The sequence below is a fragment of the Aphelocoma coerulescens genome, chromosome 1 (assembly GCF_041296385.1).
Source record: "Aphelocoma coerulescens isolate FSJ_1873_10779 chromosome 1, UR_Acoe_1.0, whole genome shotgun sequence".
Classification (NCBI taxonomy): Eukaryota; Metazoa; Chordata; class Aves; order Passeriformes; family Corvidae; genus Aphelocoma; species Aphelocoma coerulescens.
In genome coordinates this window covers 65577728-65602779 of record NC_091013.1, presented here as the reverse complement: position 1 = coordinate 65602779, position 25052 = coordinate 65577728, and the positions used below count along the sequence as shown (strand labels likewise).

General features: G+C 43.2%; 1 protein-coding gene and 1 long non-coding RNA gene across 4 annotated transcripts; one reads left to right on the top strand and one right to left on the bottom strand.

Annotated features, from left to right (window-relative positions):
• Positions 1-2968: 2968 nt before the first annotated feature.
• On the bottom strand, positions 2969-16299 carry CDADC1 (cytidine and dCMP deaminase domain containing 1). Of its 2 annotated transcripts, none has more exons than XM_069010875.1 (9): positions 16192-16299; positions 12671-12765; positions 11013-11190; positions 9608-10186; positions 7567-7616; positions 6392-6561; positions 5148-5337; positions 4433-4493; positions 2969-3172 (listed from the first exon to the last, which is right to left on the bottom strand). In XM_069010875.1, the coding sequence occupies exons 1-9, from the start codon at positions 16271-16273 to the stop codon at positions 3099-3101; spliced, it is 1479 nt and encodes a 492-aa protein (XP_068866976.1). In that variant the 5' UTR covers positions 16274-16299; the 3' UTR covers positions 2969-3098. The 2 variants fall into 2 exon arrangements, with proteins under 2 accessions (XP_068866976.1, XP_068866967.1); XM_069010866.1 differs by lacking the exon at positions 2969-3172 and adding an exon at positions 3179-4094.
• Positions 16300-18846: 2547 nt separating this feature from the next.
• Positions 18847-22068, top strand: LOC138118856 (uncharacterized). 2 transcript variants are annotated; one of them, XR_011155307.1, is made up of 4 exons: positions 18847-18957; positions 19297-19346; positions 20153-20243; positions 21002-22068. It is a non-coding gene; the product is annotated as an uncharacterized lncRNA (long non-coding RNA). The 2 variants fall into 2 exon arrangements; XR_011155305.1 differs by having other exon boundaries at positions 20150-20243.
• The last annotated feature ends 2984 nt before the right edge of the window (positions 22069-25052 follow it).

Here is a 25052-nt window from a genome sequence, read left to right as displayed (position 1 = left end):
ACATTAAACATGGCTCTAGGAAGCCTGTCACTTTGCCAGCCTGGTTGTATCCCACTGACTGCTCACTGTGGTCTACGATGACATTTCAGTTCTAGAGCACTTCTGAAACACATCTCCCATCTGTCCCCACTTACAGCATGTGGCCCTGTGACATGAACCAGTTTTGGAGGGCACTGAGTGGATTCCTTTCAGCTTAACAGGAAAACTAACTGTAGGAATAGCCATAATGCACTCCACTGGCTATCAGGCCTTTAGTCCATATGCCTGAGCTGGAACCAAGTGGATGTGAAACCCCCAGTGGGCCAGACCCCCAGCATCACCCACTTCATGCTACAGCCTCGCTGCCCTACAGCCACACTGCGGACTGGCACAGCTCTCACCGCAGTGGTCTCGCTCTGCTCTGCGGTGACTGGGAACTGGGGCACCTGGATATGCCCATAGAGGCACTCCAGCGCAGCAAGGGAAGCGAGCAGGGGCCAATTTTACTGGTGGATGGTCAAAGCTTTGTCCTCTTTGATCCTCTTCCACCAAAGAACAGGCTGTGGAGGTGGGAGCTTGCAGTGCTCCCTGATGCAGTTCCCACTCTCCTGAGGAAGAGGAAATCAATCCTCACAGGCTGAGGAAGGGGATCCCAGCCCTTTCCCAGGGCTGACAGGAGGCACAGTCTCACGTTGAGACAAATCCTTCAGGCAGAGCAGAGGGAGGCGCTGCATCTCAGCAAACAGTACTGGGCCTGTAAGGAGTGTGAGCATTCCAAAGCACTCTGTAATGTTCCTAATAACCCAAAGCACTTAAAAATACACTTCAGTACTTACTGTCATATTAATTTATTAGCAGGAAGCATGTTTTGCTGTAAGGCAGACAATTAAAAGAGAATTTCTGTAATTCTCTGTCAGGAGGCCAAATATTACTGATAGTTAATACCTGCAATTAAAATGATTGTTCTGAAATGAACGAAAGAATCTCAAAATGCATATGGAAATTTCATACAATCTATAAAATATGTAACTTTTACATTTCTTGAGTAAATACTTTGCAGTTTTTATGGAAGAAAACAAATATCCTACAGTTGATTTGCAAAATAAGCACTGCAGGAGATGTCCAGTATTCTGTGGCTCTCTCCCTGGTAAGCAGACAAGCAGAGCAGCACCTACAGAGTCCAGGCTGAGAGGAACCCCACTTGCATTGCTCCTGTTGGCCAAGATAAAGTCCCTACTTTGTAATTCCAGTAAAAATTAAAGAAGTAGGGTTATACTGAGAATCAGAGCCTACAGAAATTTTTGAGCCTCTGGAAGAAACTGTAGAATATAGTAAGACAGAAATAAAGCCAGGTTTCCAAGCCTTCAGCCTTACAAGCAATTCCAAGTTTCACAGAAAGTTTTGGTAAAAACTCCTCTTTTTAAAAAAAGTAATTAAAAGTAAAGGTAGAATCTTAACTCCTCCTGAAGGAGAGATTATCAGCAGCATTCACTGCAGTGTAGTTATTTCACGTGTGTGATATTTGACTTAATTTACTTCTCTGCATACCCAGCCCACCTATGATGTTTCAGGGACTTTTCAATTTCAGCTGTTCCTATGAAGATACAGATTTTACCAATTTGATACCAGCAAACTGATCACTATAAAACTTGAAGGGGCCTTAAATCTGGCCCTGTTTTTCCTTGCTTCTGCTTCAAGTAGAAGAGCATTGCCAATGGATTACGGAAACAAGGTTTCAGCGAGTGAAGTAGGGCAGACTTTTTATTCTAATTTGGACAGTGTACACTATCCAGTCACAGCCCTGCTATCCAGTTCTAAGCTTTCCCAAAACCTAAAAGAAACAACAAGAACCTACAGATGCATCTTAAGACATGATTCCCTTTCCAGGATTTTAAGAAGGGCAGCAAAGACAAGATGCATGAAAGAACTGGGAAAGAGCTGTTTACATATCCTACCAGCAAGAGCAGAAAAAGATTTATGGTATTTGCACTTGAGAGCTCAGCAGAGGAGTGAACAGAAAGTCTTGGGACATCTGCTAAAACAAACAGTTAGAGGTCAGATTCAAAGCAGGAAACAGATGGGAATTAGGAGAGATAACTCTCAAAAGATTCTGGGTGCAACTCCTTGTTCTGGTTACACATTACTTACCCCCTCAAAACTAGCAACAACACTAGGCTGCAGTTTCAGTAGCTGTTTCAATGTCATCCTTGTAGTGTAGTCATCCAAGAGACTGGCACCTGAAAAGATCTGGGCTATTCCACTGGTACAGATCATCCTATCTAAGAAACAACAGGACATTGGTGATTTACTAGCTTCTGTAGTCTAGGAGCCTGTTAGCGAAGGTTAACAAAACCTCAACGCTAGCAATCTTCACATGTATGTAGGTGCCAGTGAGATGCATACAGCCAAATGCTTTTATGCCTGCCTCCAGAAACTGAGAAAAAGCAAAGCTAATCTTTGTGCTCATTAATTCAGATGGACTACACCTGAGGAAGCACACAGAGCAGCAAGGCAAGTACCACAAAATTGAACAGCTCTGCTGCTATGGTAGGAAGTGTATATGAGAGACAAGACTGGTCTCCAACTCATTTACCTAGCAATGATTGCTATCCCAATGGTTTTGTGTTCTTCATACTGAGAAGCAGACTGAGAGGCAAAATTCACTTCCAAGAACAGAGATAGTTGCTGGTGATTATTTATCTACCATTTCCTAGAAGATTCCCTTGATGATTGTATTTGAAGAACTACAGCTTATTTCTGCCATTTGCTAGCCCAGAACTTATAAATCCATTCCCTCAATCCATACACCAAGCAAATAAGACACCATTTTATTATTACTCTGATCTACCACCAATAAACTTTCAGTATATTTTTTTAATGTGTTAAAAATGATCAGCCACCCAGTTACTTTCACAGAAAATACAAGCAGCATTTTTTCGCCAGGAGCTTCTAAATTAAAAAGACCTTCAGGTAACGCTGTAAAACATTAAAGACATCATAAATAAACTTATTCTAAAATTCACTTTCCAAACAATAAATAAAACTCTTCCTTATTTGAAAGTGCAAACAGGCTGTATTATAAAAAGTACGAAGCAAGACTGCAGGAAGTGCTTAATTATTCAGTAATGACCAAGACACAGTTTCTTGCTTTGGTGCTGCTGGTCATCCAGCGATTTTGTTTTCTGGACCCCATCTAAAGAAAAAAACATGCATGGAACATTAATACAACAGCAAGTATAGCCTAATACTCAACATGGACAGGCACAGTGGAATACTGGGGGTGGGGAATGGGATGGAGATTGTCTTCTTCCCCTTACAGAAGAGCATGCAATAGTCATAGCAAAGAGGAGTACACTAAGGAAAGAGAGGAACTTAAACCAGTTCAGTATTGAAAATGCAGGCACATCACATTAAAGAAAACAGAGAAATGAGCCCTGTTAAAAGTTGTCAAACAAAGTATGCCAGGACGAATCTGTCTCCAGCTGGGTCTAAAAACCATGAAGAGAGAGAGGGACAAGCAAGCCCTAACATTTTGCAGTGATCACTAATGCCATAAACACTGTTCTGAGCCCTTCCATGCCCCCCTTCCCCCAGCCCATAAGGAAGTAGCTAACAAAGAGACTTCTCCACTAATCTATCTCAGTACATGTTAGGAACTTGCTTGGAGTACGTGGCTATTTGTGTGCCACAAAAGCAACCTTCAGTCTTTTTTATGCTCCTGGCATGGTACTCAATGCATCTTTACACTGCATCTTCATGCTTGAGGCACAAAAATTATTTAGTTGCCATTTTCCATGTTGTTTTCCCCTCTGGATAAGTAACATTTTAAGGACTGGTAGCTGACAGTAGATGCCTATGGTGAGTCCCTTTTTGTAGCACAAAAAGGCTTCGAAGTAAGACTTATCTAAACTGTTTTGAGAAGATGACAGCTCCCTTGCTACAGAGGTGCATGTCAACAACGATTTTGTGACCTTTATATTATACATGTGCATATATATACACAAACGTAAAAGCACTGAAATGTTCTGCAGAACATACTTAAATGACTTGAAGGAGTCCAGTCCAATTTCTCTTGAAAAATAATGGTACTCTTGATAGAACACAATATAAAAAGTCTTCATAGAACAAAATTTAAAACATGGTCAAGTAGTCTGAAATGATCTACATGCCAAACAGCATGTTGCTGACCTCCATAATAGCATTGCTAGATTTTGTAATGTGTGTCAATGCCAAGCATTTTGTTACAAGTTAGTTCACCTACAACAGTTAGTTATTACCTATTACAGTTAGCTCATCTATTCAAAAAACTCAGAAAAGTTTTCATAGCAAAATTTAACTCACTGAAATCAAGACTAATTAAGACTAAACAATCCCAGAGGGAATCAGGTTTGTTTAAAATGTGATCTCACTTATTGAGTTCAGTCATAAAATGAATTAATGAAAAAATACTTACTTTCCCTGGCTGTAGCGTCATGGAATTCAAGGGCATTAGTGTGCAATGGACTTAGTTGCCACTGGTAAAAGAAGAAGAAAATGTTTACTTATTTCAGAAGACAGAATAAGGAGCAAAGGGAGAAAGGAAAAGTACCCTACAGGCCTTCACTGAGAGGCACGACTAGGGGTGAGGTGGGAAACGAAGGACTCCCTCTTGAACACACACTTGCTTTTGAGGACAAACAACTATTAAGGCATGCAGACATGAACTCCCTTGAGAAGGGGGAATGAGGCTGCTCACACCGACAGTGCTGCAGTTTGTCATGGTGAGTGCCCTGACTGCAGGCGAACTTGGCCACATTCGAAACCCACTGCAGCTCTTTCAGGAGCTGCTGGAAAGGCCAACAAAATCACACAGTGACCTCCTGCATCAGCTGCCATGCTATGACAGGGGAGGCTTGGAGAGAACTTCACCATGTGAAGAAACCGCCTCCAACAACAGCAAGTTAGAGGGAAATCCTCCATGTAGATACAGGAAACAGAGGGGCTTGGCCCCATCATCTGGCACACAGCACAGCACTACTCCCCAGAATTGTGATGGAGCAACCTCTCAATTCCACTCACCTGACTAAACAGCACAGCGCTCCTCTATGCTGGCTGTAGATGACTGCTCACTCCACTCTCCCATCAATGCTGCCCCCAGTTTTTAGAGTACAGTACATATAGACACTTACTGTGAATTTGCTTACACCCTCAAGTTCACCAAACTTCATATAGGATATGTCTGCTTTCTTTTTTCCAGCATCAACATCTCCTGCATAGATCTGCTTGATACCAGCTCCTTTAATTAAAGGGACACACTCATCACATGGACATTTTGTGACAAATATCATGCTTCTCTCATCTGGCTTTATTTCTCGACACCTACAAGCAGTCAGAAAACAGAATTTCAGAGTTTGTATCTTGATAGTTTTGAATTGTGACAAATTTGATACCTCAAAAAGCAAGCAAAGAAGTGGTATTTACTCTCAGAATCAATTTATTCCTAATCAAGTGCACAAGTACACAATGGAATCTGGTTTGGTTTCACTATCTGGGAGCAACACCCATCCCATGTCTCCACACCTATTATTGTTGGAAGCTTCATCAACTGCCACCCTTCCGCATTACAGGTCTAGCAAGAAGCAGAGCCAGTGGCTTGTATCTGAAGGATAACTGAAGGGGCCAATATCCTTTAAAACCCAGGTTCTTACAAGAAATCTGAGGAAACCCCAGGAGCTGACTGTGTCCATACACATCCAACTTCTACATCACAGGCATAAAAAATACTGTGATTGCAATCCACAGTTCATCACAGAGACATCACACATTGTCCAAGTTTTGGCTGGGATACAATTAATTTCTTCTCAGCAGCTGGTGCAGTGCTGTCTTTTGGATTTAGTATGAGAATAATGTTGAAAACACACTGATATTTTAGTTATTGCTAAGTAGTGCTTACTCTGAATCAAGTGCTTTGATTCATAGTCTGGCATATTCTGGCAGTGAGGAGCTGCACAAGAAGCGGGAAGAGTGACCCAAACTGGCCAAAATGATACTCCTCTATGCTAAAGAGTGTCACACCCAGTATATTAACTGAGAGAGTTACCTGGAAGAGACATTGATCAGAGTTCAGGGATGGAGTCTGGCATTGATCAGTGGGTGGTGTGCAATTGTATTGTGAATTACTTGTTTTTACCTTGGGTTTTCTATTTATTATTATTTACTATTATTAATAAATTTTGTTTCCATTACTAAACTGTCCTTGTCTCAACCTACAAGTTTTACTTTTGATTCTTCTCCCCATTCCAGTGGGGCAGGGGGGTGAGTGAGAGGCTGCCTGGTGTGTACTTCCCAGCTGGGCTTAAACCACAACATTCATTGTCATGGAGTTGTTTCCAAACCATCTCATTCTTCTCAGTGGTAAAAATAAATCCATTACCTGAATGTCAGGGCGTTCTGCTCCGCATGTATAATGTATCTGAACTTTCTGATTTCCCGATCTTTTTGCTTATCATCCATGTGTGGAAAATCAGCATATTCAGATCCAACAGGAAAGGCATTGTAACCACAGCCTACAAAATACATGGCTCCTGTTCCATCACAGCCTCTCTGCAACAGTAAACAAAGCAACACATTTGGAGGTACTTAAACTGAGTTCTTAGTCAAAGTGCTGTGCAATGTATACTTTTGTATGATCAGAGAGTTCAGCTCTTGCCAACTGCTCAATGACTGTATGGAGCTTTTCCACTGAGCCCTGTAGGAGCCACACAGGCAAAGTGTAACACTTCAGTTACCTGCACCAGGCTTTCGAGGCTTTCCTTTTGGCAAGTAATACTGACAAGTAATAGGGACAAGAAGTCTGAAGGATCTATTCCTTGACAATGTACACAATTAAAGACAGCTGGAGTTCATCCCTGATGTGCCAGATCATGTTTTGCCATCTCTCAACAGACCCGGTGACCAGTGGGCTGATAAGAGGCAATCGGTGATTGAAATCAGAAAAAGAAACAAAACAGCAATCAGCAGCTGATGACTGAAGTGTTAAAAACAAATGAAGAGTATGTTGCAGCTGCATGAAGAATGAGGCTTCCTGGGATTGGTAACATGCATAAGCAGAGATATGAACAAAAACTTTCTGTTTGGATGGGAAAAAGCACTGTAACAATATTAGTAGAAAAATACCACTTTGATCCGAAAAGGAATGTGCTAAAGCCCGTACAGTGTTTCAACTGCAACAAGAAGCTGCAGAAGATTGTCAGGCTATAATTGCACTGAGACCTCTCCTAAAAAGAGCTGCAAAGAGGGACCATGCAGGACACATGCTGCCTGATCAGCAGCTGTGGCAAAACCTTGTAGCCAGGATATCTGGAATAACTGACAATGACTAGGGAAGCAGGCGTACTGAAAATCCAGGTGGAAAGACTGTCATAGTTACTAAAATCAGTTATACTTCCCCTTCATCTTAAAGCATAACAATGAACCAGTCACTAACGTAGTTACTAAACCTGTGTGTGTATGAAAAACAGGACTGTATAAACTTCAAGGAAAGTAACAAGCTCAAAGCCAGTGTATGAATTGTGAGTGCAAGAAAAAGTAACTTTTTTCAATACTTACTGATTTTTCTTCTGCCCAAATAATAGCTCCAACTCCCGTTTTATGATCCTCTAAAATACATAACATTTTAGGAGTAAATAACAAATAAAGCACTTCTGAGTTACCTATACATTAACATATGACGTCTTAGAGTAAGGAATAACAGTTATTGTTGCTTTGTGGACAGGAGGGAAGAAATGCAGAAAGATTAAAAGCTTTGAAATCATATGAGTCTACTGTAAAAGCTGGTTGTGTTCTAACTGCAAGGCAGTCATTCTAAGGCTTTACTGTGTACATTTGTTCACGAATGCAACAAAGCAACCAACACATAGCTAAGAAAATGTGTGCCAAGAATATGTGTGGATAGGTTCACTGATGTGAGACAGCAAACTGATAAAAACCTTCTTGTTACTACTTAATGACTTAATTTCTGCCATTCTTTAAGTTTATGGTTCTGTGGTCTGAAGTCCTATCAAAATGAGTTCTGTTTTACACCCAATTCAGAGACAAAATATTAACAATTAGATTTTGGGGGTGTATTCTATTACCACCATAGAAAAACTGGTACAGAGCTTTCATTATGTGACTTTGATGGTTTTTATGGAACTTGAAAATCTTCCCCAGTAGCTATTGATGAGAATCTTGACCAGTTAAAACAGCGCATATCAAGGAGAAAAAAACGTTTCAGGCTTCCATTGATTAATATTGCAGAACACACAGTTTCCATTACTTGTTTCCATCATCCTTAATATCACTAAAATATGCAACCACTCAAAGAGGGTCTTTGGGGTCATCCTGCCAAGGATGTATTTTATCAAAGCTGACTTCATTTATATTCTGCATATTTATTAGTCACTGATGAAGTGAGCAACATGATAATGACTGATTAAGCCAGCATAGAAAACATTCTATGCTCTTGCTCCCCTTATATCCACCTATATAATAGTGTAAGGCATCTAAATATGTGTGTGTGAGCTGCTATTTATTTTAATTCCATTACAGTGTAATAAGAGTTGGCTCAAAAACCAGACCTGAGTCCAGGCTGAATATTACATTATTTATCTGAATACTACAGATAAACCTGAACTTTGCTGCCCCAAGAATGAGTACTCAAAGCTTGGTCATTCCATCTTGTTCTGTATAACAGCAGCTGTACAAAGAACTCATAACTGGTTCCATGAAACTCCTGAATTACATCTAAAAAATGTGATCTCCTCTGCAATTTTTGGAGACAAAATTTGCTGAGGGTACCTGACTTAATAGGTTGGGTCTAGATGTGCGTGTTGGGGGATGAGTTTTGGTTTAAGCTTTATATATGTACTATTTATTTGTTTCAATGGTTTAAAAAAAGCAACTATCACATCTAGAGTACAAAAACATCACTGAGGAGTACCATCAACTTTGAAGTCTTCATATTCTGTTCTCTGGAAAAACTTAGCAGTCTCCTGCATCGGTACCCAGAGAGAATAAAGTAGGTAACAGAATTCATCTCTGTCAAGAGGAAGTCAATAACTATCCTTCCACCTCAGGAGCCTGGACATAAAACTCCAGCATCTTCACAAAGAAGACCCCCATCAGATATATAAGCACTTCCCCTAATAAGATTAGAGCTAGGAGACATAATATAACTGTACTTAATGTCCTACTGAAGGATATTATTTCGCTGCTTTTCTCTCAAGTGTACATAATCTGCTTGAAATATTGACATTTATTGAATAACAGAAGCATCTTGAGAGACCTTAGTAAAAAGAGCCTCAGAGCAGCTTGAAGAATTTAAATGTCATTCTGTTCTATTTTCACTAGGGTGTTGGACACGTTGGCAGGACAGGGTTTGCCAGCACTGTATGTGAAATACCTGCACCAATTTCCTCATGGAAAGCTTTCATACACAATACTGTGTGCCCCTGGGGAGTCTTTACTATTGCTGCTGCACTTGTTTCACACAAGTAGGAATGGAATCAAGCAGCTTGCTCAAGCCAAGTGTGTGGAAGAATAAGACAGAAATCAGGAAATCGGTCTACTGGCGAGACTCCACTCTTCCTGCGCTCTGGTAACAACTCACCTGTCCGATACGCAAGCAGCCTGGCCTGTATCATACAGTGCCTTGCCACGTCCTGGGGCAAACACTGATCGTCTGCTTCATTTGTTTGTTGTGATCCACTCTTGTAAAATCCAAAGTATCCATAGACAGGGACACTGGCAGCCACTGATGCCAAGACCAAGACAAGATCTTTCATATTTTGCCTAAGGTTACTGAAGTATGGGTTTTCACAGAGGTTCTCCAGTCCCATTGTCATCAATATTTGCTTGTGCATTTCCTCATTTGAAATTAGAAATAAACTTTCATACTCTTTTATCCTCTCTTGCCTACATGCAGTATAAAAGTCAGTATTACAGTCAGGCTGTGATTTTGCTATTTTCTGAATAAAATCAAACTTGGTGGAAGTTTCTTCAATAAACTGCACCATGTAGCACACCAAAGGCTGAAGCAGCACACACACACGGGCACGACTGTTTGACTTCAGTCTTTCCACTGCTTTGGCATCCAGCTTTGCATCCTCAGTGCTTGTTGGATTGGATACCTCATTCTGCAAGCTGATTTCAGGATCTGCAGGCCAGTAAGAAATCCTGTTCACCCCGGCTGGAAGAGAAGATAATGCAGCAAAAGGAACCGTGCAAGTTCAGTGGAACATAAGCCTCATATCCAACACACTATTGCCTAACCCAGGTTTTACTTCTTTAAGGCCACAAGTGCTGCTTAAGGGGTGTCTAGACAACAAAAATGCTGGTAGATACAAGTATCAAGCATTATCCAATTTAATAGTCGGACTACAGACAAAAATTTGAGTTTCCCAAGTTCTCAGATCTTTGTGACAGCTTAATTTTGCATCTTACATCAAACAGATAAATTAGCAACACACAAAAGAAGTTAGCACTGATAGACATTGCTGCTGAGATTAAAAATCAGTATTTGCAGAAGGGCTGTACCAGCAGATCCCATTTCAGGAAGTGAATAATCTGGTTTGTCCTCATCTCCCTTGGGAAAAGGAAACCCTTAAGTACTCCCTGTGATTTCTGCATAAAAATCCACTCCTCCCTGGTGTCAGTGACAAGCAATGGGAAGCAAGGAAAAATTCAGCAATCTAGGCCTAGTCATCAGGCTTAAAGTTGTCCTGGCAGAGTGCAAGAGGACTGTCAGAATATGAGCAGTGCATCCCAGCTGAGAGACAAACACCAGCAGTAATAATGGTTGCACAAAACAGAGAAACATGGTCTAGGTAGCAAACCCCAGTTTCCTGACCATCAGCTCCAGGAAATGTACATTCACCCTTATGGAAAACATCAATGCAGGCTACACAAGCTAGGGATTAGCATTCACAGCTGAGACAGCCCAAAGAGAAAATAGGCTTTCTGTTTTCAACCACAAGCATTATATTTACTCCTACTCTACTACAGTCATTGCTTACCATTTACAATCATTTTTAAACAAGTTGAGCATGGTTTTCTGGAAAAATAAAGATCACAGTTTTTAAGTCTTGATCCGTGTTTAATGAGTGCAATCTGGCCAGCATGCAAGTCTGTACTGGAGCAATGAAGACCAACAATCTTCATATTTTTCACCACAACTAGACCACTCTTCTTCACCTACAGAAAAAGGCATCATTATTATTTTACTTTTTTCCAGCACTGAATCCATAAAGACATTACAGCTCTTTCTTGGATAACAGTAACCAACCAGCAGCAGACCATAGAGCTCTTCAGTACAAATGAATCATTAAACAATCTGCACTTTCCTAAGCGTTTTGTTTTCACATGTGCCTGTTAATATCAGGGTGCTGTGTCTCTGTCAAAATCCAAAGAGGGATTTGTCACAAATTCCTGATTTTTTCTGGTTATTGCTTTGTCTGTAACAAAATCTAGAAGCAGCATAGAAAATTCTGTCAATTATAGCTGAAACCTCCTCTGAATCAGACATCTGGAAATGCTCATGAATTTAATTTCTGTCTTAAGATTGACCATCCTGGGAGCCAGTATCTTCTTTAGCTTTATTTCTGTTTCTTCATTTATGTAATGAATCCTGGTTCTAAAGAACCTTCCATGGGAGAAGTCTGCATACCACAGACGAGAGCTATTACAGCTGGATTCCCATGTATTGTGAGGAAACTGGATACAAGCTAGTTTGATGAAGCTGGTGAAACAGATCTCATTATGCAATCCAGCTGCTACTGAACAGTGTTGCCTTAGATTTGTAAATTATTCAATTGCTTTGTGGTTACAGAAACGAGACTTTATTAAAGCTCTAGATACAAGCCAAGTGCCATTTCTAACTGAATTACTAAATTTCAAATTGCGTTTGAAGGCTGTAGGTGCTGCTCATCTATCACGCTTTTGGATCTAGCCCGGGACATACCCAGCTCTGAAAATGAGGCCTAATTGTCACTCAGATTATTTTCCTGTCTTTTCTTGCCCTGATACATATGCTATGGATCTTAGCACATGGGTATGCTCTGCACAATGCAATAATCATTTAAAGAGCACAGTAACAACTCTGATCACATAAGGAAACATCCTGTTCCAGGTCAGTCTGAAAATGCCTCTTGACCTTGAAGAGCAACTGGCTACTGTTTAGAAGACCCACTCTCAAGGCCAGTTTCTTTTCCTTGTCACTAAAGCAGTTACCTACAAGTTCTTGATCAGCAAACATTTCAAGTACTTGTGTGCACCTCCACTGTATAAAAAAACTCATCTACAGTCATGAACATTGTAACTTTAAGAGTCTCTCTACACCGACAACCACATTGACTTTACACACATGGTATACACCACGCTTCCTCTGTCATGGTCTTTAAAACATCTGCCATTTTTTTGGGCTTGCTTCACCTCTTGGGGTATATACCTTGTCTTTCAAAGTTTTTCAGAAATAGCATGCTATTTAGCCATTTAGTGTTTTTCTCCCACCACTGGATTTTTTTCTACTTTTAAGAAATATTTGAAAAAAGTTTATTACATTTGGTTGGTTTTGTTTTTTACATCTTGACTATATGTCATCTAAAGAGCAGTTGGGTTAAATTCACTGAAGGAGCTCTTCAGAAAGACCAATTAACAGTAAGCACAGACATTTTACCTGGGATTTTTTCTGTTGCTCAGCCGAGGGAAAGAGCTCCATCCAGAGACTTAATAAAGTAAAAAGATTGACCTTAGAAAGTCTTGGCATTTGACCTGTTTTGAAGAAAAAAAAGAAATATTTATTAGAGAATATTTATAAAGAAACTCCACACTGTTGAACACTATTTTTCAAGCCTTCTACACTGCAGCTGCTACAGAAGCTGGTTCATCAACCCCTTCGGCTCTTTCAGCTGCTAAATCCACACTGTCCTTTTCAGAGCAGTCATTGCCAACTCAGGATGCTCACATCTGGATGCAAAGATCAGATTTGTGCAACAAGAGGAAGTGGTGAAACTTTCACAGAAATTCAGTGAGTTTGTTTGACTCAGAGGTGTAGAGCAGAAATCACAGAGCAGATCATCAGACCCCACATAACTTAATGTACTCAAATGATTCACAGATGGTTACAGAAATCTGAGACAGCTTCTGATTCAGCTTCAGGCTCACCACAGAAGAGGGCAAAACTTTCCAGGCACACATCATGATCTTACACTGATGCCCACAGGAAGAGCGGACGAGCCATTGTGAAACCTTCCAGTTACAGCGATTCTGGAGATCCTGCTTCTGGATTCTTACAGTCTGCTTAGATTTTGGTTAGGTTTGTAAAAAAATTTAAATGTTTTGCTCAGGCCGTCACTTCTGAGAAAATATCCAAATGCAAAAAATCCCTTCTTGAAGCACCACCTTGTGCTGTGTTTCTATTCAAAATCTGCATGTTGGACTGTGAGGGCCAGTGCTCAGCATTACTGAGTGTCCCACAAAGGAAAAAAGAGGAAGTACTGCACTGGTCGATAAAGCTTGCACTGTTTCACATGTAAAGCTATCTTGCCTCACACTTGGCAAGAAGTTAATTAAGTCTTTGAAAAACCTCCAGTCCCTGTTTCAGGGGTGCTTACAGAGAGCTGCAATGAACACGTATTCCTCTGCAGGTCTCACTTGTGCTGTCTGACAATAGCATTATTTCTGTTTCTATCTTTTCCCACAAATGTTACTGTTTTTGCGAAGGAGGAAATGGCAGTGTCAAGAGTGGATCAGACTAGAGATAAACATTCTTTAAGTAGTTCCAGCAGCTTGGAAGAGATATAATCAGATACTAAGATTACCTGGCTGGGGGAGAGGGTTAGTTTAATGGCATGTCTGTGAACCCAAACAATTAGGACAGCAGATAAACATATGCAATCCATGACTGAAATACCATTTTCAGGCGGTATTTTAGCAGCTTTTTTCACACATAAGTGTGGTTGGGAAAGCAAAGATAGGCCTGTCAGCAGCATTATCCCATGTCACATTGTGCACTACTCCTCAGGCTGCCAAGCTCTGCTACCCCACAAGCACTGCAAGGGGCACCTGGTTAGCACAGTCAGATACGTGTGCTAGAAATGAACATGGCAAGCAGCACACACAAATATCTGTTGTCACTTGAACTAAAAGCCAACTGTAAAAATAAGTCTACAAGCCACATCTAAAGAAGCAGGATCAGTTTTCTTAAATGGGCATTTGAGTTCATTCTCATTAGAGCCCCTGTTTACTCCTGTCATAGCACACACACGAACAGTTCCCAAGTGGCAAGTTAAAACAAACAGTGCAAGTTATACCAATGCACACACACACCCATCTTCGTGTTTTCTAGAATGGACTACAATTTGGCACACAGAGTAGACTTAAAACTGCATGCACCACATAAAAGTTTTAATTACTTTTTGTTTTCTTGCACCTAACCCAAATGTGACCTGTCAAACACATGGGAAACAAACTGAAGAACATTCTGACATGAATTTATAATGAGAAGCAGAAGAATATTATGAAGAAAAAGGAAAGACCTTTAGTTACAGTTATCCTATCTATGCGTTTGCATTTTCACTCACTCAGGTAGTAAAACATTCCCTTAAGTTCAACAGAGGGAAGAGAAGGCTGATTAAAGTGGACTGGAAAAAAGGCAGAAGATGTCTTACAGAATTAAAAGCAACTACAGAAGACTGGGGAAGTAAAGGAATCAGGCTCTCTGCTACTGAGAGCAAAGCCACAAATAAAAGGAGTGCTCTTTCCAGGTGCATCAGGCCTACTTCACACAAAGGTATGATTTTATTCCTCCTGGTTATGGATCTTGCTTCAGTGAGGCGAGGCACGCTCCAGAGAAAGCGTGCTATGAAGGCTCGTGCAAAAAATCCTGCTGCTCCTGCACCCTGCACCTGGAAGCAAAAAGGAGCAAGGCACTGCCTACCCGGACATGGCTCAGATCCAGGATTATGTCCTGGCTGTAATGTGGGAGTTCCTAGTCAAAGTCTGAAAGGCTTATAACAAGTGCTTGACACCAAAGAGGAAGCTACCAGTGACAACACTCTGCTGCCTGGGAAAAGGAAACTAGAACCCATTTTCAGACTTAATCAATTTTGCTTGCAGGATTTCCATAAAACCAGGATGAAACAAAACTCATATGCCCTTCCAGGAGACCTGGCAGCCCTGCCATGGTGCTCAGTCTGAGAGCCATATATACAGCACATCTGTATGCACACACCGCTGCCTTGGGACCACAGCATTGGGAACTATGGAATCCATCAGCATCCGCTCCACCTGGGCAACCCCAGCCCTGTGAGAAAGTTGTTCTCTATCAAACCCATACCATGGGCCTGCTGTGGGGTTAGTAGGAACACCCCTCAGAAGGCGAGCATTTTCCTGCACATTGCATTGTATGCACATTAAATATACGTGGTATAGGGCTGGAAAAAGAAATTGCTGTAATGGGGTGGGAGGGGGGAGCAAAACACAACCTTATGTTATCAAAAGGCCCTTATGGAGAAGGGCGCTGTCGAGCAGGGGTGGGGGAGGAAGGGGGAGATAATTTTTTTTTAATTACTTTTTTATTGGATGTATAGATATATGCTTATAGATATTATACATAGAAGTATATATATACTTTATATATATAGGTATACACTGTATAGCATATATATATACACACACTATATAATATACACACACACTATATAGTATAAAGTGTGCATATATATGAAATATCTATGTATTTACATACTATTGATATACTATATCTTTATATATACTTATATATGAAAGTATACTTACATATAAGTGTATATATATGCTTTATATATACACACACTTACATATTCACATATATATATATACATATGTAGATATATATCTTTATGTATATATACACTTTATTGCACTGTCTGTGAGGGGCAGGAGTACTCTCTGAAGCATCACCGGAGGAGGGGGAAGGCGCGGGTTCTCTGAACAGCCCCGGGAAGAGGCGGGAAGAGTCCCCTGAGGAGAGGACAAACCGGGTGGCCCCTGGAAGGACGCGGTGGGTGAGGCCAGACCCGCGAGGGGCCGGCCAGTGCACACCCCCCTCACACGCGCCCGGCCCGCCCGGCCGTCAGCGCGGCGGGGCCGCGGCTTCCTCACGGCGGGGCAGGCCCCGGCCCGCCCTCCCACCCCCACCCCTGCAGCCCGGCTCACCGGCCATGCTGTCGGTCTGCGTGCTCGCCGCTTTCACCTGCAGCCCCCCGGCCGCCGCCGCCACCTCCTCCGCGCCGTGCATGGGTGCCGGTGCCGCCGGGAGCCCCCCGCCGCCGGCCCCGCACCGCCCCCAGGGCGGCCCCGCCCCCATGGCCGCCCGCTCCTCCCGGGGCGGGGCCGGTCGCCGGGCAACGGCCGCTGACGGGCGGGCGCCTCGGCCAATGGGAAGCGCGAGAGGGCGAGGGGGCGGGGCTTGTTGGGGCGGGGCGGTGGCTCCCCGGGGAGCCGCTCTCCGTAGCGGGAAGTTAACGGGGGAGCGCGGGGTTACAGCCACCCGCAAAGATCAACCGGTCCAGCTCCTGTCCCTGCACAGAACCATCCCCTGAGAGCATTGTCCAAACGCTTCTTGAACTCTGTCAGGTTCCAGTGCCCAACCACCCTCTGGGCGAAGAACCTTTTTCTAGTATCCCACCTAAACCTCCCCTGACGCAACCTGAGGGCATTCCGTCGGGTCCTGTCACTGGTCACCACACAGAAGAAATCGGTGCCTGCCTCTCTTCTTCCCCCCAGGAGGATTGTAACTGCAACGAGGTCTCCCCTCAATCCCCTCTAGGCTGGAGACCAAGTGACCTCAGCTGCTTCTCACGCGGCTTCCCTTCAAGGCCCTTCACCACATTTGTAGCCCTCTTTTGGACACTCTCTACTAGAATCACAGAAGAAGACTCTCAGAATATTCTGAGTTGGAAGGGATCCACAAGGATCATCAAGTCCAGCTGTAGCTTGAATGGGATCCCAGCAAGTTACTTCCTGCAACAGGCAGCTCAGCTGCAAATGGTGCAGGTAGAGCAAAGACCAGAGCCTCTGCTACTGTGCTTGACTTTCTGGTGTTACGAGGGATCTGGGCGTTGTGCTCTGACAGATTATTCAGCTTTCACCAGAGGTGTCTAGAGGGACCAATCTTCATTAATAAGCTCTGCTGGGCATCATGGTCTCTCTAAACCAAGGCATCTGCTTGTGACCTCTGGGCTTTTTGACCAGAGCCTCTGCGGTGGAGTGTTTAATGCCCCTGCCACTTTTTCTAAATATCAGGGCATCTAAAAGCATCTCTGTGGGTACATTTTTGGAGATATATCTGTAATCTGCTGTCATGTATAAAACCCAAAAAAACTATTCAGAGTCAGTGACAATAAAATCCCATCTTGAAGAATTTCAGAAGTCCTAAGACCATCTAGACTAAAAACACTAAGGATTAGAAGGACTAAAAATTAGTAAAAGAATTCCTGAAGATGTGACCTAAAGCAATACAGAAATTTTTGAGTCTCAAATCAAGGCAATTGAAGCCTAGAAACTGGATAAGAGCATGAATTGGGTTAGAAATAGTTTCTTTTTAAGGATCCTTTTGTTTCCCGTATGGCCTAAAATTAATTTTTTTGCTGTGCATGCACTGCATGACTATTTCAGATGAATTTTTCTTCTGTTTGGAAAAATTCCTTTCTAGGCACCCTCTTCATGAAAGACTACAAAAATGATGTGTGTGTTTTCACTTACCAATCTCTCAAATGTGACCGGACCATTGCTGAATTCTGTGTTAAAATAGACCACATCAAGCAAAAAACACTTTTCAGTATGTTTTTCTCCTGGTACCCCAAAACCAAACCAAGACTTGCAAGGAATCTGTTTTCTCTGTTACATTTTGAAGTGGTTTTTTCTCCCCCCACTGTGTTAGAGAATCTTCTCTCACCAGTAGCTTGTTGATTCAGACACAGTATTTGACTTGTGTGCTCTAGGATTTCCATTCAGAGCTGGGCATGGAGGTGGGATTTTTGAGGGTCAGTAAGCCTGAAGTAAGTGGAAATCAAATTTACAGCAACATTCATCTGTAAATTGCAGTTACCTCATAGTGCTGGAGTTGTCTTCATAAGAGGGGAGGCAGCATGATAGATTGATAGGTAGAGAGAGAGAGAGAGAGAGAGGGAGAGATAGATAGATAGATAATGTCCCATCCTACAATGGCTTTTCATCTAATTATGATCTTGAATTTGAAAGCTCCCACTGTCCCACTGACTGGACTGGGACTAAAGGATTTGCTGCTTCTCTTTGCCTTCCACCAAAAGCTGCAGGTGAAAGCTAGAGGGCAGCTGACAACAGCATCTCTGTGAGCACGAGGAGGGTACTCATTCACTCCAGAACCAAGAGAAATCATGTAATTCCCTAAAAGTTGTTGAAAAGAAAATGGAACCAATCCTACTGCAGAAATCATCCCTGCCCAGGGACTAAGTGGGCTTCTTTTGGCAAGATAACAGTGGAGAAGAGGATGGTAGTAATGAGGAAATGTGGGTCTTAGTCTTGCTGTTCTTTTATATACAATTCAAGGCAATGCAGCCTTTCCAGTTAACCAGCATGTTGCCCTCTGAGCTTCAATTTTGAATACTTTACAGGTTGGCAAGAGTTTCTGGATGGGCCTTTTGTCCTTGAATAAGACATGCTGAAAAAACCTACTGCTTCTCTCAACAGCTGCACTTTGTTCCTGCATCTGTGTCTTACAAGCCCAATTCATTCAAGTGATTGATTGCTTAACACCCCTTTCCCCCCACCCCTTTTTCCTTTACTTAGCAGACCCATTTGCTTGGATGTCCCAGAAATGTTCCAGAAGGCTCTCATTGCTGATATGTTGTGTTTTGATCTGACAGATGGGAGAGAGCTAAAGCTCTCTCTGCCACAATGTCCTTTGGAAGTTGTCATGTCCTTTGTGTTCTCAGACCTCTGGTATGTTTCCATTTGTGCAGGTACCTTCTGATACACAGCTACAGAGCTGTGTGATCGTCCTGGCTGATGACTTTCAGGATTATATCCTTTGCAATCATTTAATAGCCATTTGGTATAACAACAGTGCTCACTCAGAATTTACTGAGATGTTTTGCTGGGCTTTTCTGGTGCTTCTTGTACCACTGTTAGTACATTTTTACACCCTCATCTTCATGGTACAAGTGGACTGAAAATCTCATTCCCCATCACCATCCCTTTTGGGGTTGGTTTGCTGAGAAAACTTATTCCTGCATTGCAGTTACCTACTTTACAGTATTTTCCTGTGTCTGTGCACTGCAGGTTTTAGATCCTGGATCCAGGTTTCCTGCACTACAATGAACTCTCTTAAGGTAGATGACTTTATGCCTACCTCAAAATTCTAGCTGGAGTATAATGATAAACAATGAAGCTGTTAATCTGTTTAAAGACTAGTAAGAAGAATTTACAATGTTAATTCTTGGGGGTTTGGATCTTTATTAATCTCTAGGAGTTCTACTTTGACCTTTGTTTTGCCTTCTGGATTTAAAAATAAACCCTCTCCTCTTAGAAAGTTTTATCTGTGAGCCGTTAAGCATCTGTAACAGCTAGGCCCATCAGTTCATGTAGGAAATAGCTGATATTTGTTAGTACTAAATACAACAAGGTGCTCTTTTTATCTCTTAACACCCCTTGTATAAATGACCATGGAACAGATGTACTTGCTTTATAAAGCAGCGTGCTGAAGTACGCGCAGTGGAAAGGGAAATAGTTAGAGTGTGTGCTGGCAGGAGTGTGATTTGTGATGGCTGCAATGCTGAGCAGGGAAACCTGCCCTGAGCAGGAGCCCCTCCAAGAGCTTCTGTCTTTATCACTCAGTGCCTTTTTCACTGCTTTGAAAACCAGCAAGATTAGGAATCATGTAAAAGTCAGTTTGACAACAGGGAAGGCAGCATCTGTCAACTCTACATCATGGAGGTAGAAAAAATGGTTTTGCAACCTCTGCCTCTCTCCTGCTGTAGAAGTTGTAGGCCCTAGTTCCTGCTTTGTGAGGGGAGAGCTCAGTGTCCTGCCATGTTAGTGGTGCATGGCACCACTGATAATTTGTTTATGAGTAGCTTTTTCTTCACTGGTCACTGAAAGCAGCCAGTGATGCCTCTTTCTTCCTTCCTCCTAGCAGGGCCAGGTTCTTGCAGACAGCCTGGAAGTGATTGCTTCTGCAGTTACCTGCAAATACTTGGAGTCAAACACTCGCCTGCTTATACCTTCTGGTAAACAACAGCCACTGAGGCACAGCAGAAGTGTTTTGTGGGGTGGTGAGTGAGCATCCTTTGGCTGCACCAGGGTTCCTCCCAAATGGCACCAAGCACTATCAGGTTCCTTTGTTGCTCAGCAACCACTTTGAGTTTGCTCCACTGGCTTCAGCATAAGTGTAAGGTCCTGGTCACTGCACACCACCCTGCCCCGTGGGTCTGTGACCCAAATTCATTCACGGTCCAGCTCCCTGCGCACAGCTGTGGGATTTTGCTCCCTGTCATTTGTGCGATAAAGCTCATGGTTCTGTTGTGTAAATATCCCAAAGGCTGCCCAGCACAAAACCAGCACCCTGTCTGCTCTTCCAGTCTGCAAGCCCATAGAGGCAGTTTCTTCTAAGGTTGTCTTTTTTGACATCAGTTGTAATGCAGTGATGTGTGCTCTCAAATGGTCTAACTTGTATTTTTCTCCATTTTTGTAACAGAAATTACCTGTCAATATTTTCTTACTGATACGTGTTTCCTTTGACAGCCTTTCCCATGTTTTTGTGACAAGGAGGCAAGAAATCAATTTTGTTTCTGTATTTAGAAATAAATGCAGTATTCCCAGAGCCCAGGCTAAAATGTAATACATTTGACATTTCCACATAGAGACATATTATTCCTCACACACACTGCACTTCACAAAGCAAGAGGTGTCTGAGAAGAAGAAAACAAAATGAAAGTGAGGACTGGCTATTACAAGCTCCTGATGAGCTGTTGTTTCTCACCAACAGCTGTAAAATGAAGACTGAATCAGTTAATGAAGGAAAATGCATAAGGAGGGAAGAGTATTTGAGGAAGACATGGATCTGGGTGGATCCCATCTGTGTGGCAGGGGGTTCTGCTCCATGGGACCAACTCCTGCTGCTCTTCCATGTTTGCCTTTCCCAGGCTTGTCTCAGCCAGGGCTATTTTCAGCTACGTCCATCCTTTCCTGCTTCTTTCCCATCCCCAGGCTCTGCAGGAGAGATCTCCCTTCACAACAGGGAGCATGGAAAGGAGCAAACATATCTTTGTTCTGAGTCTGTGCCTTCTGCATCTTTGTGGTACCTTCCCAGAGGCAGGAAAATTGGCCTGCCACTCTCTGTGGGAGCAGCTTCCCTTGTCTCAGCTGCCTTAGCACACAGGCTTGCTCTGGAGGAGCAGAATGCTGTGGGCAAGTGGATGAGATGATTCCCTGCCACAGATACAGCTTGTCCAGGTCAGTCCAGCAGACTGTGCTGAAGTCTGTAAAGAGGTAATGCCTACATAGCCTCAAATAAAGTCCAAGGCTGGGAATCCTGCCTGACTTGGCAGAATTAAAACCCTGGAATAAGAAAATGTTCCCTATGCTGTGCTCAGCTGCTGCAGTAGAGGGGGAAACAGCCTCTCTCCACATTCCTCTTCTGTGGTTGTGGACAGCTTGTGCTTCCACAGCTTCAAAACACAACTTGTCTTTGGGGCGTATTTGCACAGCACAGACAAAAACCAGACCTATATTCAAATTAGGGAACTGATTTCCTCGTTAAGATGGGGCAAATTTGTTGCACAGGAGCCACACATTTGTTGGGCATATGCTTCCCTTTATAATCAGTTTAGCTGCAAGCTGGCCAGTGCTGGTATTCTTGATTTATAGCAGAAGCCAGGTCATTTTTGTTGCTTTCAAGGTTTCCTGACATTGCTTTGTAACTTCTGCAGAGCTTCAGAGTGCAGAAACATTACGCAGAATTGCACAGAGTATTCTGAGCTGAAAGGGACCCACAAGGATAATCAAGTCTAACCCTTAAGTGAATGGCCCATATAGGGATTGAACCCACTCACAGAGTCCTGCTGTGCTTGCATACCCCTGCTACAGCAAGAGTCTTGCGGAACTGTCATGGGCTCTGTGAGCTGACATCACAGCTGAGTTTCCGAGAGCACTGACACAGAGCTGACTTGTTTTTGCTGTGGTGAAATGCTGCTCCTTGTCACACGGGATGAGGTTAAATAAGTTCTGGAGGGAAAAAAAGGTTACTTTTATCCTTTTGCTGCCTTTTCTCTCTTACTCTGGCCAGGGTAGCTGTCACCTCTGACACAGCAACTGCACCAACCTCCACAGGGATTTGAGTGCCTCGTGTTGCAACAATACACTGGTGGTGGTTCTTCCATTCCAGGTAAATACACCCTCCCATCTGGCTTGCATTCCTGTAACTTCATACCAGTTTTAGTGATTTCCAGATGATGCATCTCAGGCTGCTTCACTGTGCCGAATTTGGGCTCTTTGCTAAGGACAGCGGTATTTGGTGGAGTCTCAGGTTTAGGACACCTGACTTCAGCCCACACTGAAGGTTGACCTTGTGGATACATCCCTGGTTGCATGCAGGGGACATGCTGGGGTCAAGGGAAAACACTGAATTTCTTCTCCTGCCCTGCCTTTTTGCCTGTGGGCCCTAGGACAGTGTCCACAAGGGGCTATGGGGAGCGATGTACCCGTGCAAGGGCTTCACATGGCCTTCATGTCTTGGGAAAAAATTGACCCAGCCCTTCTTAAGGGTTAATCTTTTTTTAAAATCAGCTCACACAGAGGTGCTGTTAAAACTTTAAACAACTTTAACGTGAGTTCATACAGGCTCATGGCTGATGGGAACAGGCTGTGGTCAAAGCATCTAGTTCCCACCAATCCCTGGCAGCCTGGATGAGCTCCTTGGCAGAGATATTTGTCACAGACTTCTGAAAGAGAAATAAATGAATCCATCTGGTGAGTTCTGGCTGGGAGGAGAGGGAAAAGGAGGGAAAGCAGATGGCATTATCCCTGCAGTGAGGGAAGGAAGATGAAGTCCAAAAGTGGAGATAGAAGGAGCAGAGACTCATCTTGGAATGGCATGCAGATGGGGTGATATGAGGGGAAGATGAGGCAAGTGAGAGGCAGGACAGAGTTGTTAGCCCCTCTGCTGTCTGTCCTCTCCTGCATATGCCACCCCTATCCTGGGCATATACCCTTGGAGTTCTGCTGTTCCAGGGGGCCTGGGAGCCCCCAGCCACTGGAAAGGAGACTGAGATGGTGTGTAGGGGAGCTCTCTCTGATCCTGGCTATGGGAGACTGAGGACATGGACTCTTGGATGCATGCAGTCCCAGGAGAAACAAAGCCGTGTTGCTGCTTAGAGCTGCTGCAGGAGGAGGTTTCAGCCTCATCTCGGTTAGGTTCTTCCCAACCTGGACAGCCATTTTCTGGTCCAAAATTGGCTTTTCTAAATGCTCTGGAAACCTTAGGCTTTGGTGGCATGCTTGGAGATCTGTGTGGCCCATGGAAGCACTGGATGACATCAACCTCAACATTTTGGGTCACCAGAGGGTTCCCACAGTGGGGACACTGAGTAGAAGACAGCATTGCTTTTGCTTCCCAGTGTTTTGAGGCTCAGTTTGAGGTTCCATCTGTGACATCTGGACAGGAACCAGATATCCTTGGTCCCTTGATATTCACCTGGATGTTGCAAGCCCTCATCTGCCTTGTCATGAGAAGCACTAAGCCTGCCTCAGCAATAAACAACAATGCAACAACTGGACTTGAGCCTGTGGAAAATGCTGTGCTTTGCCTGATGAGAAAATCTTTTAACATCTACTGGTACCAAGTGCAAAAGTGGTTAAATTTTGTGTCTGCTCCCCAACTCCTCAAATGTAAACCTTTTACCCAGCTGCAGTGTTTTCCCCCAGTTTTCTTCTAAGTTCCAGGAAATCCCCACCAAAGCTCAAGTGCAGCATCACAGGTGACCAGAAGCATATAGCAACAGTAAAGCAGTTTGTAAACAGGTCCCTAAAGCTGTGAAATATACTTCTGGATACTAATTTTATCATAGAATCGGCTTATATTGGTGATGTTAAGCCTGCTCCTCAATCAAATAGGAAGTGGCCCCCCAGGGATGCTGGGGATTGTTCCCATCAGACTCGATTGATCCAAGGCCAAGACTATGTTAGTCAGTTTAGCTAATTCAGAGCAGTTTGGGCCATTTTATGCCTATTTTTTTTCCATCTTACTTTGTATTATCCCTTTGTTTGATTGCTGAGATGGCCTTAGGCTTTGTGTTCCCTGTGGGAGTGATGCAGCACAGTGACAAATGGAATTTTAAGGGGATGACTGTGGGGAGGAAATGTGTCCCTGCACCTCTGTTTGCCAGGACAGCTGCACGTGGCCCTTGGAGACAGCATCACTCCAGCAAGCAAAGGAGCAGCTTTGAACTTGAGAGGTCTTTGTTCACCGTGAATGCACCAAACCTCTCTTAAACAGCTTCCTTCCTGCCGCCTCGCCTCGCCTCCTCCTCCTTTTCCTTTCCTTTTCCTTTCCTTTTCCTTTCCTTTTCCTTCCCCTTTTCCTTCCCCTTCCCCTTCCCTTCCCTTCCCTTCCCTTCCCTTCCCTTCCCTTCCTTCCCTTCCCTTCCCTTCCCTTCCCTTCCCTTCCCTTCCCTTCCCTTCCCTTCCCTTCCCTTCCCTTCCCTTCCCTTCCCTTCCCTTCCCTTCCCTTCCCTTCCCTTCCCTTCCCTTCCCTTCCCTTCCCTTCCCTTCCCTTCCCTTCCCCTTCCCCTTCCCTTCCCCTTCCCCTTTCTCCCCTTCCTTTCTCTCCTTCTTTCTTTCTTTCTTTCTTTCTTTCTTTCTTTCTTTCTTTCTTTCTTTCTTTCTTTTCTTTCTTTCTTTCTTTCTTTCTTTCTTTCTTTCTTTCTTTCTTTCTTTCTTTCTTTCTTTCTTTCTTTCTTTCTTTCTTTCTTTCTTTCTTTCTTTCTTTCTTTCTTTCTTTCTTTCTTTCTTTCTTTCTTTCTTTCTTTCTTTCTTTCTTT